Here is a 16,734-nt window from a genome sequence, read left to right as displayed (position 1 = left end):
CAATCATAGAAAACCAACACACCGACCTGTTTACTTCCCCAGAGCACAGGATTACTGTGCAGCAAATCTTACACAACTCATGACAGCATCCATCCCACTATAATTTATATCTTTTATAATTAAAGTTCATTCATTTGATTAAATGTTCAGCATTCTAATTTTCCCAATGTCTCATAAAGACTTATGTGCAGTTGGTTGATTTGCATTAGGATCAGAGCAAGGTCTGTCCATAGCATTGGAGTGATATGAACATCTTGGTCTTGAAGACTTGGATGAATGAATAGAGCTGTCAGGCAGATGAGAGTGGGTGGGCACTGTGAGGCATTCCCACAGCCCAGACCCCTGGGCCATGGAGGAGTGTGTGGAGGTACGATTCACGGTGGAGCCCTGGGATTACACAGGGCTGGGCCTCCATCAGGAACTCACAGATGCTGAGGGAAGCCAGTGGCCTTCAGGGGGTTTACTGGGCTCTGGGGGAAGCAAAGAGGTGCGTCCAGGTCTCCCCAGGGAGCACAGAGCTCAGTTTGGCCACTGGGGTGGAGCTGGCCTGGGAGGGAACAAAGGTGCCCAGGCAGGGGGCAGGCCACCCCCACACGTCTTGTGTGATGGGACTGGCACTCAGGAGGTGAGGAGGGAAGGGAGGAGGGCACGCCGTGGGCAGCGAGAGTCACTGAGGGAGGTAAAACAGGGTGGTGATTCTCAGGTTTGCTTTTTAGAAAAATATTTTGATAATTTTTGATCAGTGGAGAACAGACCAGAGCAGGGGGAAGGGCAGTCGGAGACCCCCATGTGTCTGTCTCTCTGGCCCCACCCCTTCACCTGGGGGTTCCAGGGTGAGGGTGAGGCGGGCAGCTCACTCCAGCAAGAAGAGAATCCGATACTCTGAAGGCCAGGTTTCCTGGAGAGTGTTCACAGCAGGCCCCACATGTGACTGAAGCCACAATCACTCCCATTCCAGGCTCCCTGGCTCCTTCAGAGGCCAGGGGAAATGACGTATATATATTCATTCGTATCAAATTCACACACGTCACCTGTGTCATAGAGATCTGATCTGGGGGAACCTGTCAAATGGGAATGAGGCCCCTGTGCAGGGCCCCACAGTGCCTCGTACAGCAGAGCTGTGATGACCAGGTGGCCACAGCAGGGTCCCCTGAGCACAGTTTGGGTCCACTGGGTTCTCATTATTTCCCAGCCTCCCCGAACACTGGAGAGCCCACAGTAGAAAAAAATAGCTGTTCAAAATGCATAAGAAAAGATATTTTTATTATCAGAAGGTGAATGTCTCTCAAAGAAAATTTTTAAAAATATCTTTTTGCCATTACCAGTGATAAAAGAAATATTCACATATTGAGATATACGGAAGTCATTCTGACTTATACATGAGTCGACTTGAATTTTATGCCAACTGAAATACCCGTTTGTGGCCAACCAAACATACATTCTATATCTGCTTTAGTTATTAGAGACAAGAGCACTTTGACCAGAAGGAAAGATAGTCCATGTTAAAAATAAAGATTAAGGGACTTAGTTGGTGGTCCAGTTGTTGGGACTCCGTGCTTGCATTGCAGGGGGCACAGGTTTGATCCCTGGTCAAGGAACTAAGATCCTGTATCCTGCAAGCAGATGTGGGGCAGGAGTGAGGGGTGCGGAGTGGGGAGATTAAATGCCTTCCTTCCTGGGACTCCAATGCTGGTCTGCCTTCCACGATAAGAGTCCTGTGCCAGGTGCCAAGGCCATGCTGACTGTACATGTGCTGATCTATGTGGTGTTTTTTTTCAATCTTGAAGAAATGTATCCCCAACTCATTTAATGTCCTTTGTTTTGACAAAGATATACGAAACTGTGCTGGAAAACATATATGTCCAGAGCAAGCTGCTCAGAGTAATCTGGGAAGGTATCTTTCTGGCTAGTCCTCAGTTTGCTCAAGTAAAACTCTTGCCTGTTCTTATTATTGTTTACTGATTGTTTTCATTGACACCAGAAAAATAACTCTTTCCTGTGGAAACCTAAGAATGTCAGATTATGAATTTCTATACTTGATTCTTTGATAAGCTATGTGACAGATGTTATATGATAATTCCTACAAAAAAAATCAAGGGGATGACATAATCTATATTTCCCTTTTGTATTTAATTTTTAATTCCAAAAAAGCGATGTGCTAGAAAGAGATGGAAAATCTGAATTTATATTTGATTCTAAAGAAAAAGAGTAACTAAATCTGCTCATTGGAGCTTTATTCTTTAATGGCTACTAAAACTTTGGAATAGTTTATTAGTCTCACAACACCCAGGGTCTACACTTAGATAAAAACTTCATTGCCAGGAATTTCATAAGTTTGGTCCTCAATGTCCTGGGTGGCCCCACTGGCTTTATTAAAACTTGAAAATCTTTCTGGCTAGTTCAAGGCTTTTCTCGCCCCCCCGGAGGCTTCCTCTGGCTGCCAGGCTGCAAAAACTTCTTCACGGCCGGGAGACTGCTGACTCTGGTTTTCAGGCCCTGCAATGCACAAGAGCACAGCTCAGAGTGCAGCTAAAGACCACCCCGTCACTGACACAAGCCAGCAGGGACTCAGAGACCCTCCTAGACAAGGGCCAGCTGAGGCCCCTCCATCAGCACCAGGAGAAGGCTGGACATGGACACCCAGTGAGCCAGGAAGATGACAGCCCAATGGCGTTTTCCCCAGAGATGTCTTAGCACAAGGCTCCATTCAGCGTCCCAATCTTCCTACTTATCAGTCCTGCAGGTTCACCCTCGAGTGCAGTGTGAAGAAGAGAAAAGTGTCAGATATCAGCACAGAGTAAGGCTCCAGATATCAAGACAAGAAGAGATAGGAGATGGAGCTGGAAGTAAAGACAGAAAACATGAAAGGTAATCTGTGAGGTCAGTCAGAACCAATCTGTCCTCAGAGAGAGACTGGTAGAGAGAAATCAAGGTGTGAGAGAAGGAACAGGAACTGAGGGGAAGAAATGATATGGTGGGGACCCTAGCATTGCAGTCCCAGTGTTCAGAGAACAGATTCTGAGGTGGGGGGTGTGGGCACATCCCCACCCCTACCCCTCCACCGCCACCCCAGTCCCCCTCCCTCCCAGTCCAGGGCCGTGGGAGAGCTCACCTTCAGCAGAGGGAAGTTGGCCAAAAGGCTGGGGTCCAGCTCTTCCACATAATAGAACAATTCAACCAGGTGGATGTCAGCCTTGCTCAGCTTGTTGCCCACAAGATAGTCTTGTCCGTGGCTCTTCAGCACCTGGCTAATGGAGGGGTCAGATCAGGAACGCAGGTTCAGACAGCCTGGGCCCTGCTCCTCCCCTGCCCACCACCCAGCCCCACTTCCCCCTCTGCCCCTCACTGGGCGGGTGGGGACCCCAGACCTTCTGCTCCCCCCAACTCAGTGAGATGGGCCAGTTGAGTCCCTGCTGTTCCCTCCTCAACCCCAGTGGAAGCCAGACTATAATTTCCTTTTCCTGTTCCCTCCTCGCCGTGGCTGCCTTTCTTCTTCCACTGGACCAAGAGCTTAGCATCGTCTGCACAGTGTTGCTGTTGACCCCACATCCTGAAGCGTACAGCTCTGAACTCCACAACATGACCCTTCATCCATCTCTCTCTCGCCTCTTTCTCTTCTCTTTCTCTCTCTCTGTCCCTCTCATCTTGCTCCCTTGGGCAGTGACTCCAACTTTCTTAACAACCTTCTTCAACCCTGAGCCAACTATTTCAATCTATATTTCTCTTCTTTCCTGCTTCCTGATTTCCCGGTCTCTCTCTGGGGCCTGAAATAAACCTGGGTCAACTTGAAGTCCCTTCTCCCTTACTCCTGACTTGCACTATGTTACAATTCACATGCTACAATGTCTGGGGGTGAACTTCACTGATGACTTAACTCACTCTGTTATATAGCCAAAATCATGTGTTTGATTGACAGAGGAGAAATGTAGAGATAATCACACATGATTATGGAAACCAAAGCTTAATTCTGGTATCCACATGGTAGGTTCATATGAGTTCATTTTATACATTTTAAACTTTTCTGCATGTATGAAATGTTTCATAATAATATGTTAGGGAAATATCTTACATTTATTAAAATATTCTAGCAATATGAAAATCATAATGTCTAAAGAGAAAAATGCATACAGCACCACTAACTAACGTAATAACATTTTGGCAAATACACTTTCAGATTATATATACATACAGAAGCACGGAGAGTTTCCCAGGTGGCTCAGTGGTAAAGAATCCGCCTGCAATGCAGGAGACCGGGATTTGATCCCTGGGTCAGGAAGATCTCCTGGAGAAGGAAATAGCAACCCACCCCAGTATTCTTGCCTGGGAAATCCCATGGACAGGGGAGCCTAGTGATCCACAGTCCATGAGGGCACAAAGAGTTGGATATGACTGAGCAACTAAAAAAGAAAACAAAGCAAAAAATAGAAAATCATGGACAAATGGATAATCATTTGGAAAAGAATATAATAACATCAAAACATGTTTTGTAGAAGATAATTTTACTTATGCTATCACGGGGCCCTTTGTTTCAAAGTACCCTCTGTCCGTCAGTGCTCATGCCCAGTTTTGTCCAACTCTTTGTGACCTCATGGACTGTAGCCTGCCAGGCTCCTCTGTATATGGTATTTTACAGGCAAGAATACCGGAGTGCATTGCCATTTCCTCCTCTAGGCGAATCTTCTCAACCCATAAATCAAAGTACAGACGAACTCAAACTGCAATCATCAAAGAGCTTATCATCTTGTGAATGTTGCATAAACTCTTAGCACCTCAAGGGCTAGGAGGGTGTGCTTTCTGATTACTATTAAATTCTTTGCTCCTTGAATATGGCCAGATAAGCAAGCAATGAATTAACTTTTGCTAAATAATTGAAAGAATGATCCTATGCTCTGTGTTAATCTTTATATATGTATGTAACCCTCCTGAATCTTTTAAAATCATTTTTTTCTAGGTTAATCATTTTTGTTTAGCATGATTTTAGGTAATTTTGATCTTGAAATGCTATTCTCTTCAAGAAGAAACATTAATTAAGATATATACTAGGCATAATGATGGAACATTATTTCCTTGGCTTTGCATGACCTCCTTCAAAAGTCTGAGAGCCATATCCCCAAAATTTGTGATTATTTTCTCCTGAAAATCCTTTCCTCTGACTTGTCCTCCCCAGTACTGCCCCCATCTCTGTTTAGAAATATCTCATCCATCCCAGAAACACTTCCACATTCTCCTGGCAGGCACCTGCTCTCATGTCTCCCTAGACATGGTACCAGAATATTTTCTGATGTATTGCTGACATCATGCTCTTCTTGGATCAAAGCCCCTATATTCTGTTCTGCAGGATCCATCTACCCCAGGCTCCCATGTAGCTCTCAGAACTTCCACAGCCCAAGCTCTAAGTAAAACCATGAAATTCCATTGAACAGAGAATTTCAAATTGGGTCTGAGTCAATAGAAATTATGCTGACAAATGATAATGTGTGTAAAACTGGTACAATTCTCTCTCAGAGCCAATTTTTAGAAAATGCCCTGAGAATCAAGAGACTGCATTAGTATTCAGGAAGATTCACAGAAGTGAAGGTCGATTCCCCAGCAACACCAGGCACTATCTTCCTTTGTCCTCTTGTCTCAATGTCAAAACCACTAAACAGTCCACTTACTTTTTCAAATGCAGGGAGATAACGGTTTGTTGTCCTTTCTCGGATCAGGGTCAACTTGGCATTTTTTTGATCAGGTGGGCACAGTGGCAAAAGCATGATCATTTCACTCAAGTCTGCAACACCCTCTGTGTACATATCAATCCTGAAAGACAAAATGGCCAAATTGCCAAATGTCTCCTGCCTTAGATTTTCTAGTTTAAGAATAGATAAGAATGGGGCATCAAAAGATGATAAAGTAATTCTCCACTGGGTACAATTTTCTAAGCCAGTCATGGAGTTACGATTTTTATTAATTTTAACATTTCATTCTAAAACAAGCCATCAAGGAAGACATAGCGAATATTTTGGTTATACGCATGATCAAATATAGGGACAAAGCACACTGGGGACCCATTCATAGAGGCATGAGAGAAACGGGTAAATCCCTGCAGGTAACCTCTGAGACCATACCTGGGTTTGCCCTCTCTGCTGTGACGTAGCCATGCACAATCAGTGTGATGCATTAGCACCACCTGAGTCACGTCTAGAGAGAGTCCTGGCCCAGTGGTCCCAGGCATGTCCCTCTAGCTCTCCCTTTCTCATCCTGTTACACCACTAGGTCCATTTAGATGCCCAGTATCAGTAGTTCCTCTGGTTATTTCTGATAGAATTGATTCCACAACCTCCTCCCTATATGATTGCCTGACTCTGGCCTCATTTGCATTTCTCAAGATGCCATCCAAAATATCCATTGAAATAGTACAATTCTTCATACAGTTTCTACAATGAAAATTCCAAATGATTTTTTTTTGTTGTTTTTGTTCCAAAAGAATTTCCCTACAAGAGTTGTTCTTTTTTTTGGTAATAAAAGCTTTATTGAAATACATTCACATAGCATTACTTTCATCCTTTAAATGGGACTATTCAGTACTTTTTAGTACATTCTGAAATCATCACTATGTTCTAATTCCAGAACTTTTTTTATTGTTTTATCCAAAAGGAAATCCAGTACCATTGATAGCCACTCCCCATTTCCTCAGATTTATAGCCTTAGGCAACCGCTCAACTATTATTTCTATTTCTATGGATTTGAATGTCAGGACATTTCATATATTTGGAATCATACAATATGTAGCCTTTTGTGTCTGGTGTCTTTCATTTAGTATTTTTCCAAGTTCATCCCTGTTGTCACATACATCAGTTTTTTACTCCTGCATACGTGCTAAGTCACTTCAGTCATCTCCGATTCATTGCAATCCTATGGACTGGAGCCCACCAGGCTCCTCTGTCCATGGGATTTTCCAGGCAAGAATACTGGAGTGGGTTACCGTGGCCTACTCCACTTTACTCCTGTTCATGACTAAAACATTCCATCACAGGGATGTATCATTCTTTGTTCATCCATTCATCAGTTCTTGGATATTTTGTTTGTTTCCACTTTTTGAATATTATGAACGCTGTGCACTTTTGTGTTCAAGTTCGAGTGTGGATGTGTTTTGTTTCCACTTTTTTTTTCACTATGAAGTTTATTGTGGGTAACTTATAAACAGGCAGGAAAGACAGTGCAAACAATGGTCCACAGACAATTACAGATGCGCTTTGTTCTGCCAAAAGGGATCTAGGGGAATTTAAAGGGGTCAAAACTAAAAGTAGAATCTGACTACCAAGTGAGAAGCAAATCTACACTGAAGGAACTGGTGGTTTTTCCTCCCCTGGGGGTCTCATGACCATTAACCTTCTGTGTCAACAAACTACATTCTTCCAGTTTTCTTATCAGATGAAGGCAAGGGTAAAAACTGATGGGGAACTCATCCAGCTGGGGCACATTCTTTGCTGGGAGGCTAAAGTGCAGCGTGCAGAAAGATGAGGGTGTAGTGTTGGTGACCTGAAGATGGGGGAGAGGGGGCAAAACGGAATCAGTGCGGTCCAGCCACACATCCTCACAAATAATCCCGTGGAGCCGAAGACTAGGTTTCAGATAAAATAGTAAAGAGCAGGACGTGAATGAAAGTGTCTGAAGTCACGAGCTGTTTAGTGATGAACCTGCGATGGGAGTGCTGGCCATTCCGCCCCAGCACCTGTGCTCTTGACCACAGCGCTGTGCTCTCATGTTGCTACCCACTGGCAGGCATCATGCTGAACTTGAATTGTGATACGTGAATGTGTCTTTGACTCTCTTGGGTGTATACCCAGAAGCGGAATTGCTGAGTCATACGGTAACTCTTTAACTTTTTGAGTAACTGCCAACAGTTCCTTACATGATTTTAGTATCAGTCAGGTTGTCCCATTGCAACAGAGAGGATTCCCCCCAGTTTTGCTTGTATTGAATAAATCTGGCTGCTTCAGACTTATATTAAAATGTTCCAGATGACTCTGGTGTCTTGAGTTATCCCCTTTGTTGTCCACTGTTATCCCCAAAGTTATCTACTTTGTTATCCCCTGGCAAGTGACCAGTCCGTAAAGAGGACTGATAAATTGAGCTCCTGGTTATCATTCTAACATTTCTGGAACTTAAGAATCAATTCCTTTAGATCTTCTTCTTCTCAGACTTTATCCTCTAGACACTCAGACATTTTGTCCCTTGACTCTAGCTGTTGGTAGGCGTCTAGTGTGAGCCTCTGGAGTCAAGGTTCCACCTTCCTCCCAGCTTAATAATTTACCCATGTTTGGAATCCTTCATCACGGTGCTGTACCCATGGACCACAACTTCTTACATAAGCTCTTGATTCCACTTCAAGTCTACTCTTCTCTCCTTTTCACAGGTCCTTGCTGTACTAGAGCTCAGTTACACCATTAAGGTCTATAGCTGCTGTTGGTCATGATCCCCATGAACACATCCTAATCGCTCAGGGAAACACCTAGGATTGTTCCTACTTATCACTCATGAAAGAACGGAAAAAATACCATACAAGGCTCTCTCCTTCATGTCTTTCCCATAGAGATTGTATTTGGTGGCAATGTAGTTGAGAATGGCTCTGGTCTGCACCAGCTTCATCCCATCAATTTCAACCATTGGCACTTTCTGGAACACTAAACTCCCATCTTTTGAAAGGAGAAAAGAAGAGAGAAATATTGGATGAATTACACCCTTTTAGGATGAAAAAAAAAATGTTGACATAACTGAAGATATAAATAGAAATACTAAAATGACCTGGTATAATTAAGCAGTGTGGCATTTTGTTTTTGGCTTCCCATAGTCCTCTTCCTGCTCAATCTTTAATTTTTTTAACCCATTATTTCATTTATCTTTTTACTTGCCATTCAGATACATGGGCGATTCCTTCTAATTCTGAGTCTATTTGTCTTTAGGGATGTTTTAGAAAGAAGTTGGAAGAGGCTGCAATAGGGCCGCCACCTGGTTGCCAATTTGAATGAGAAGTTCTAAATAAGTCTCACATCATATATGGCAGATTTTGAGAGATTTCTATGTGCAGGTCCCTTTTCCTGGTCACTGAGTCTGCAATTTTGCTAGACTTGTCAAACTTGCCAGAAAAAAGGGTTCATGGCAATTTCTGGGCCTAATTTTCCCCTCTTCTCTCTGATGCATGTGTTTTCCTGACCTTTGGTGGGAGGGCTGTGTGGCATCCTGAACTGATATGTCACTCATGGCGCAGAAAAGCAGAGAGAGACCAGCCCACAGGGCACTGGGGCTAGTTCCTTTAGCAAATACTAGAGTTCCAGCCCTTCCTAGTCCCAAGTGAGCTGCAAGACCTTCTCAAGGAGCCCCACCCTTACCTTTAACCACATTTCTTCCTCTCCTCTGACCCCATTCCTACCTTGCACACACAAGGCCTTGTTGGTATTCAAACCTCAACTTATGGCTGCTGCTAGATCCTCCCATTAGAAGAATTCAGTTTCTTACCATGTCTTAACTTATCCAAATCTTCTGAGCTTTCTATAAGTTTCTCTTCAAACTGGAAAACAGAAACAGTCAATGAGTTTTTATTTCATTCTATAGCATTACTTAACTTGCATGGCCTCTGTCTGCTGCCCGCTGTGGAGACTGTAGGATTTCCAAGTTCGGCAGGGTGCACAGAGGACAGTGATCAAGGCCATTTGGAGATTTAGATTAGAGCCACCAAGATAAAAGCGTGGGTTGCAGCAAGTAACTGCTTATTATGCAGGTTAATTCACCTTTATGTTGTCCCCACTTCTGTCAGTGATTAGGTAATGATATGGGGGGAGGGGAAAGTCACTGGAGGGAAGGGACTGGGAAATTCTTCTAGTTATGGAGTTTTAACTAGTCTCTGGAAAGACTTTCTCTCTCTGTGAAATCAGGACAGAAGTTTGGGGTGTCCCCCAGCATGGGGTTTTCATGGGGTCACTGACTCCCAAGATGCTGCCACCAGGGACCTCTACTGTGTCTTACCTCCCACCATTCAATTTTTTATTTTAAAAAAGGGTCTTGATGATGAAAAGTTTGAGAATTGGGAGGTTTCTAACTGGGGCTTCCTTGGTAGCTCAGACAGTAAAGAATTTGCCTGCAATGCAGGAGGCCTGGATTCAATTCCTGGGTCAGAAAGACTCCCTGGAGAAGGAAACGGTAACCCACTCCAGTATTCTTGCCTGGAGAATTCATGGACAGAGGAGCCTGGTGAGGTACAGTCCATGGGGTCGCAAAGAGTCGGACACAACTGAGTGACTAACACTTTCACTTTTACTTTCAACTGACTCAGTGAAACAGTTTATTGTGGATCTACATGATTCCACAGGGTTAGACCACACAGATAGGGAGGTGTGTGGGCAACAGTTCGCAAAGTGCCCAGTTCAGGACAACATGAGGGGTGGTGGGTGGTCACTGTGGAAAGGTGTCAGAGGAAGGATGGGACTTGTTGGTGGGCTGTTGCTTATGAGGCTGAGGGAGATGAATGGAGTTGTGAGGATCAGCCTCCGGGCCCAGAGAACCCAGAAGTCCTGACCAGTGGCCTCTGGTCAGCCTTGCCCCACACCCTCCTCCTTCGGGCTGGGCTGGACAAGAGGAGGCCTGCATGCTCTCAGCGTCTCCTCCTCTTCACCCTCCTGTGCTGAACTCATCCTTCCCATGGACTCTGAACACATCCTTGAACCCCAAGGCTGGACCATAGCAAAAACTATTGGTTGTTGATTTATAGAAAATAAACAACCTAGAATGGTTCAGTTTGTTTTTCTGTGTACTTGTTTCTTCACACACTTGAGAACAGACCAAGCTAATGTCCAGCAATCAAGAAAGTATAATCTGAGGCTCCTTTGTAATCTGAGACCAATACTTGGCTACTTGATGCAAAGAACTGACTCATTGGAAAAGACCCTCATGCTGGGAAAGATTGAAGGCAGGAGGAGAAGGGGATGACAGAAGATGAGATGGTTGGATGGCATCACTGACTGGATGGACATGAATTGGAGTAAGCTCTGGGAGTTGGTGATGGATGGACAGGAAAGCCTGGAGTGCTGCAGTCCATGGGGTTGCAAAGAGTCGGACACGACTGAGTGACTGAACTGAACTGAATCTGAGGCTCAGGTAAATATGTTAGGAGGCTAAGGGAGCACACTAGAGGTTCCTTTGCAGGACCCCACCTCACCTGAGACCCTCCTTTACTGCTTGCTCTCCCCTAAGGGATCATATCTCCAGAGTTTCTCCATGATTCTGAGGTAGGTGATTGATGGGCCTCTGGGCTGGGCTACTGGTGTTTGTTAAGTGGAATAAAGCTGATGCCTTGTTTTCACTCAAACACCAAGGACAGAGCCCTTGTCCTTGAAGCTGAGCTCTGCTGGAATAAAGAGATAAAGTGGCCACTCCTGAGGTCAAGGAAGACTTCCCTGCCTGCACATCCGCAGGAAGTCTCCTTGGGGTCAAAAATGGAGGGGGTGCCTTTCCATAATGAGTATGGACATGTACCCACAGGCATCTGCAGTGGGATTCATTTTAGCCAAAAGGTGCGTGCATCCCAGGGAAGGTCCTAGGACCAGACAGATATGAAAAAAGAAACAAGCTAATTGGCCAAAGGTAAACAAAGATCTGGAAGGACTGTCTTATGTAAGTGATTTAATTCGCTCCTTTATTACACTTCTCCTGATTAGAGAGGACACCTATACATTTTCTTTCTAGGTGTGTATTTCTGCCTTGCTTCTGTCTTAAATAAACTGCTTCCCCGTGTGCTCTCCTATATGCTGTGCGCCCATAAACCTTGCACCTGTTTTTACGGTTTTCACCTCCTTGAAACATTCTTGCTTTCAAATGGAGAAAAGAGCCGGGGCTACTTTGCTTTTAGCCTCTAGCCCCTGGTGGTCTAGTGATAAGTATTCCTGGTTGAGTTCCTGGGCAGGGAACTAAGATCTCTCTTCAGTATGGCAGTCTCTCCGAGATCATTTGGTGAGAAACCCGGGAATTCAAGGTGAACTGCTGCTGCTGCTGCTAAGTCGCTTCAGTCGTGTCTGACTCTGTGCGACCCCATAGACGGCAGCCCACCAGGCTCCCCCGTCCCTGGGATTCTCCAGGCAAGAACACTGGAGTGGGTTGCAAGGTGAACTGCAGATCTTGCTAAAACTATTGGCTGGAGACTCCTGAATTTCACTCTCTCTTCCACGGTGCTGGGATTTTCTTTCCCGCCTTAGTTGCACAGCAAGGTTTCTTTTTTACCTAATTCTTTAAAACCCTCTTTGGGAAAGACTACCTGAAGTCTTGTGGCTGCCAAGCCCATACTTGACAGCTGTGGCACTTTCCACTTTAGCCAACTCCAGTTCCTCCAGGAGTCCCCTTCACTCCAGGCCTTGGCAGCCCATAGGCTGGGACAGACTACTTATTGAGCTGGCCAGTTCCAATCAGCCTACATCCTGGGCAGTATCTGCCATCTCTAAAGCTTAAGGGAAAGCCTGCAACCACTATGTGCTGGTCCACATGTCCTCTCCAGGTATGAAAGGAGGACACCTTGCTTAAGGTGCCAAGGACAACTGGAGACTGCTGGTTAAAAATCAGTGGGGGCTAGGGGATGCCCCAAACCCTGTCAAGGAATAAGGTTAAAGTAAATTCAGGGGACGCTCTGAATCCCCTTCAGGTGTCTCCTAAATGTATAGAGGATGGTGCATTACATAGCTAGAAGCTGTCTCTGTTCTGGGTTGCAGGTTATTCAATATAGGAGGATCCCTTTCTAAGCCAGAAGAAACACCTCTGGAGTGTATCCTTAAGAACTAGCAAGTTTTTACTGAAACAGTGCCTGGCCTTTATGTAAATTGGAGGATGAGGAAAATGGCCTGAAAATGAATCTCTTACAATTCAATTTTTATCACCACAGGATGAGATAACGGATTGTTTCCTTATGTTCAAGTTTTCAAAGCCTTTTATCATAATTCTGCTCTATGTGGCTACTATAATGAGAAAAAACTCTCCTAACATTCTAAACGATCTCCTTCTAACTTCTCCCAACTCTCGTGGGGGGTTGGGGGGAACGACCAAACTTCTCCCACCCCTACATGTTCCCTTACTTTTCCAGATCTTTCTGAGCAAACTAAGACCCCTACGTCCTCAGAAGGATAAACCTTTCTGGAACAACATTTTTCAGCCAGTCTGCCCCTATTATTAAGACCAATTTGACACTATTTGGCCTATATTTTAGCTATGAAACTATGACTACAAAAAAAAAAAAAGGAAAGATGATTTTTCTTGACAGTATGACCACAAAATTTGTTAAAACAAGACTTTTTTTTTTAATTGCAAAACTAGCTCTAATGTGCAATTAGAAAAAGCTAACTTGCAGAAGTAATTTTTTTTTTTTTTTCAAAATTCTGACCCTGAGAGAATAAAAATATGCCTAGGAAAAAGCTATATCAACTCTTACCATGTCCTTGAGATACAAACACAGCCCACTTTGCCTGAGACTTTGGCCTTGGGTTAAGTAGAACTTCAAGCCAAGGGGAAAAAAAAAAGGAGGCAAAGAGACATTTTAAATCTCAAGCAGAAAACTATGGGATCTCTGTCTGTCTGGATTTATGTATGTCAGATAAATGAAAAAAAGACTGTCTCCTGATATATACAGGAATCTCAAACTATTTTGAAAACCTGTAGAAGACAGAAATCCAGCTGGGCAAATCTGATAGCAGGCCTTTGGCACGGCTTTCTTGGCCTTGAGAGACTTTGGGGAATTTATTCTGAGACTCTTTCTGAGGAGTTACACCCAGAGTCAGCATTAAATACCTTACATAGTCAAGGGACCAAACATTTTATTTTTTATTTTATTTTATTTTTTTAATTTTAAAATCTTTAATTCTTACATGTGTTCCCAAACATGAACCCCCCTCCCACTTCCCTCCCCATAACATCTCTCTGGGTCATCCCCATGCACCAGCCCCAAGCATGCTGTATCCTGACATTTTATTTTTCAAAATCTATTATTATTATTTTCAATGGTTATCTTTAATTTTAAAATTTATTTATTTAACTTTTGGTTGTGCTGGATCTTCATTGCTGCACATGGGCTTTCTTTAATTGCAGCAAGTGGGGGCTACTTCTTGTGGGGTTATGCAGGCTTTTCATTGCAGGGTCTTCTCACATTGTGGAGCACAGGCTCTAAGGTGCACGGGCTTTAGTAGTTGAGGCACACAGGCTCAGCAGTTGTGGTGCACAAGCTTAGTTGCTCCATGGCATATGAAAACTTCCCAGACCAGGGATTGAACCCATGTCCTCTGCATTAGCAGGCAGATTCTTATTCCACCAGGGAAGCCCTGGCTATCTTTACTTTTAATATTTATTTTTATTCATTTGTTTGTTTGGCTGTGCCAGGTCTTATTTGCAGCATGTGGGATCTTTAGTTGCAGCACTGAACCACCAGGGAAGTCACCAAATTTATCTTAAAAACAAATTCGTCTTGGCAGTGTTTGGTAAAAATGAGGGTAATTTTAGAAAAAAATCCTTTCACTAAATATGAAATCCTTAAGTCATGTCTGACTGTTTGTGACACTGTGGACCGTAGCATCAGGGTCTTTTCCAATGAATACCAGGTGGCGCTAGTGGTAAAGAACCCACCTGCCAATGCAAGAGACAGAAGAGATGTTGGTTCGATCCCTGGGTCAGGAAGATCCCCTGGAGGAGGGCCTGGCAACCCATTCCAGTATTCTTGCCTGGAGAATCCCTTGGACAGAGGAGCCTGGTGGGCATAGTCCATAGGGTTTCAAAGAGTCATACATGACTGAAACGACTTAGCATCCATGCATGGCCTCAAGAGTTATCACTGAGGAAAACACTTGTTCAGGTCTGTGAGACCTCATGGGCTGCAGCACACCAGGCTTCTCTGTCCTTCACTGTATCCCAGAGTTTGCTCAGTCTCATGCCCATTGAGTCGATGATGCCCTCCAGCCATCTCCTCGTCTGTCGCCCACTTCTCCCCCCGCCTTGGCAGGCAGTTTGTTTACCACTAGCACCATCAACAGTCCTGCATTTGCTCCTGGGAGTGTGGTGTTCTAACACTATAAAATGCCTGGGGGTGCTTGTGGATGCTCCCATCTCTCTCTTAATCACCCGCTTACTTGTTTGCATCCTCACTAGAGTGCAAGCTGCCTGAGGGCAAGGACTGCGTCTGTCTCATTCGTTTCTGTATCCCTAGAACTTACTACAGAGCCTGGCACAAAAGTGAAAGTGCACGTGACTCAGTCATGTCTGACTCTTTGTGACCCCATGGACTATACATTAGTCCACGGAATTCTCCAGGCCAGAATACTGGAGTGGGTAGCTGTTCCCTTCTCCAGAGGGTCCTCCCAACCCAGGGATCGAACCCAGGTCTCCCACACTGCAGGCAGATTCTTTACCAGCTGAGCCACCAGGAAGGCCCAAGAATACTGAAGTGAGTAGCCTATCCCTTCTCCAGCAGATCTTCCTGAACCAGGAATCAACCTGGGGTTTCCTGCATTGCAGGCAGATTCTTTACCAGCTGAGCTACCAGGGAAGCCCTAAAGTGCTCCCACCCAAAATTATTGCTGAGTGAATATATTAAATCTTATCAAGTGGTTTGTTACAGTTGGCTCATTCCCATATTTGTGATTATATTTTAACCTTAATTTCATTTATTTTCCTATTTTCTATTACATACAGTTTTCTCTTCTATTTATTTCTATTTCTAGTTTCTATTCTATTTCTATTTATTTCTATTTCTATTCTATTTCTATTTATTCTATTTCTATTTTCTATTCTGGGCTTCCTTGATGGCTCAGAGGTTAAAGCATCTTCCTGGAATTCGGGAGACCTGGGTTCGATCCCTGGGTCGGGAAGATCCCCTGGAGAAGGAAATGGCAACCCACTCCAGTACCCTTGCCTGGAGAATCCCATGGAGGGAGGAGACTGATAGGCTACAGTCCATGGGGTCACAAATTCTATTCTATTTCTATTTCTTTTATATTACATACAGTTTTTCTTTTATTGTGGGAATTTCTAGCATGTACAAAAATTTTAAAAAATACAGTGTTTCTCATATCCTTCAACAGCATCAATAATTATCAACTCAAGCCAGTCCTGTGTCATCTATATGCCCATCCATATTCCCCTTTATGTAAAAATGGAGCAGAGTCTAGGTATCATATCATGTATACTTCATGCATATTTCTAAACCAAAAGAACTATTTTGAACATAAACATAATAATAGACCTAAAAATTACACCTAAAATACTAACAATAATTTTTTAATAACATATTCAATCAGCAATCAAGTTTCTACTTGAACTGTGTCATAAATAATATTTACTGTTTGTTAAAATGAAATCCAAGTAGGTTTCATGCAGTTGGACTAGTTGATGTGTCTTTTCAAATTAAAAAAAAAAATGTTTCTATGCTCTTCCATGGGCAGGATTATTTACATTTTCATTTGGTCAGATCAGTCCATTTCTTTCTTAATCTGCAGCTATTTTTATGCAATGCAAAATCATACTCAGGTCCTTTGATGCGGAGGTCTGGCTCATGTGAGAAAGTGCTTTGATAGTCAACAGCGATCCAAGTTAAGAGGACCTACCTCCACTCCAGCTGCAGCCAGGAGCCACCGGATGGCCTCCATCCTGCCTCGGGCATCGAAATAGTGAAGCTTGGGCTTCCCTACCATGATAGCAGTTCCTCACTTCCCGTGAACCTGGATGAATCAGACC

General features: G+C 43.9%; 1 protein-coding gene across 1 annotated transcript; it reads right to left on the bottom strand.

The window, feature by feature from the left end:
* Nucleotides 1-2,400: 2,400 nt before the first annotated feature.
* On the bottom strand, nucleotides 2,401-16,691 carry LOC128056191 (glutathione S-transferase A2-like). The gene is made up of 6 exons (XM_052648883.1): nucleotides 16,605-16,691; nucleotides 9,499-9,550; nucleotides 8,546-8,678; nucleotides 5,658-5,799; nucleotides 3,113-3,244; nucleotides 2,401-2,496 (listed from the first exon to the last, which is right to left on the bottom strand). The coding sequence occupies exons 1-6, from the start codon at nucleotides 16,689-16,691 to the stop codon at nucleotides 2,401-2,403; spliced, it is 642 nt and encodes a 213-aa protein (XP_052504843.1).
* Nucleotides 16,692-16,734: the final 43 nt, after the last annotated feature.

This window comes from Budorcas taxicolor, chromosome 11, assembly GCF_023091745.1.
Source record: "Budorcas taxicolor isolate Tak-1 chromosome 11, Takin1.1, whole genome shotgun sequence".
Classification (NCBI taxonomy): Eukaryota; Metazoa; Chordata; class Mammalia; order Artiodactyla; family Bovidae; genus Budorcas; species Budorcas taxicolor.
This window is presented reverse-complemented; position numbering and strand designations above follow the sequence as displayed.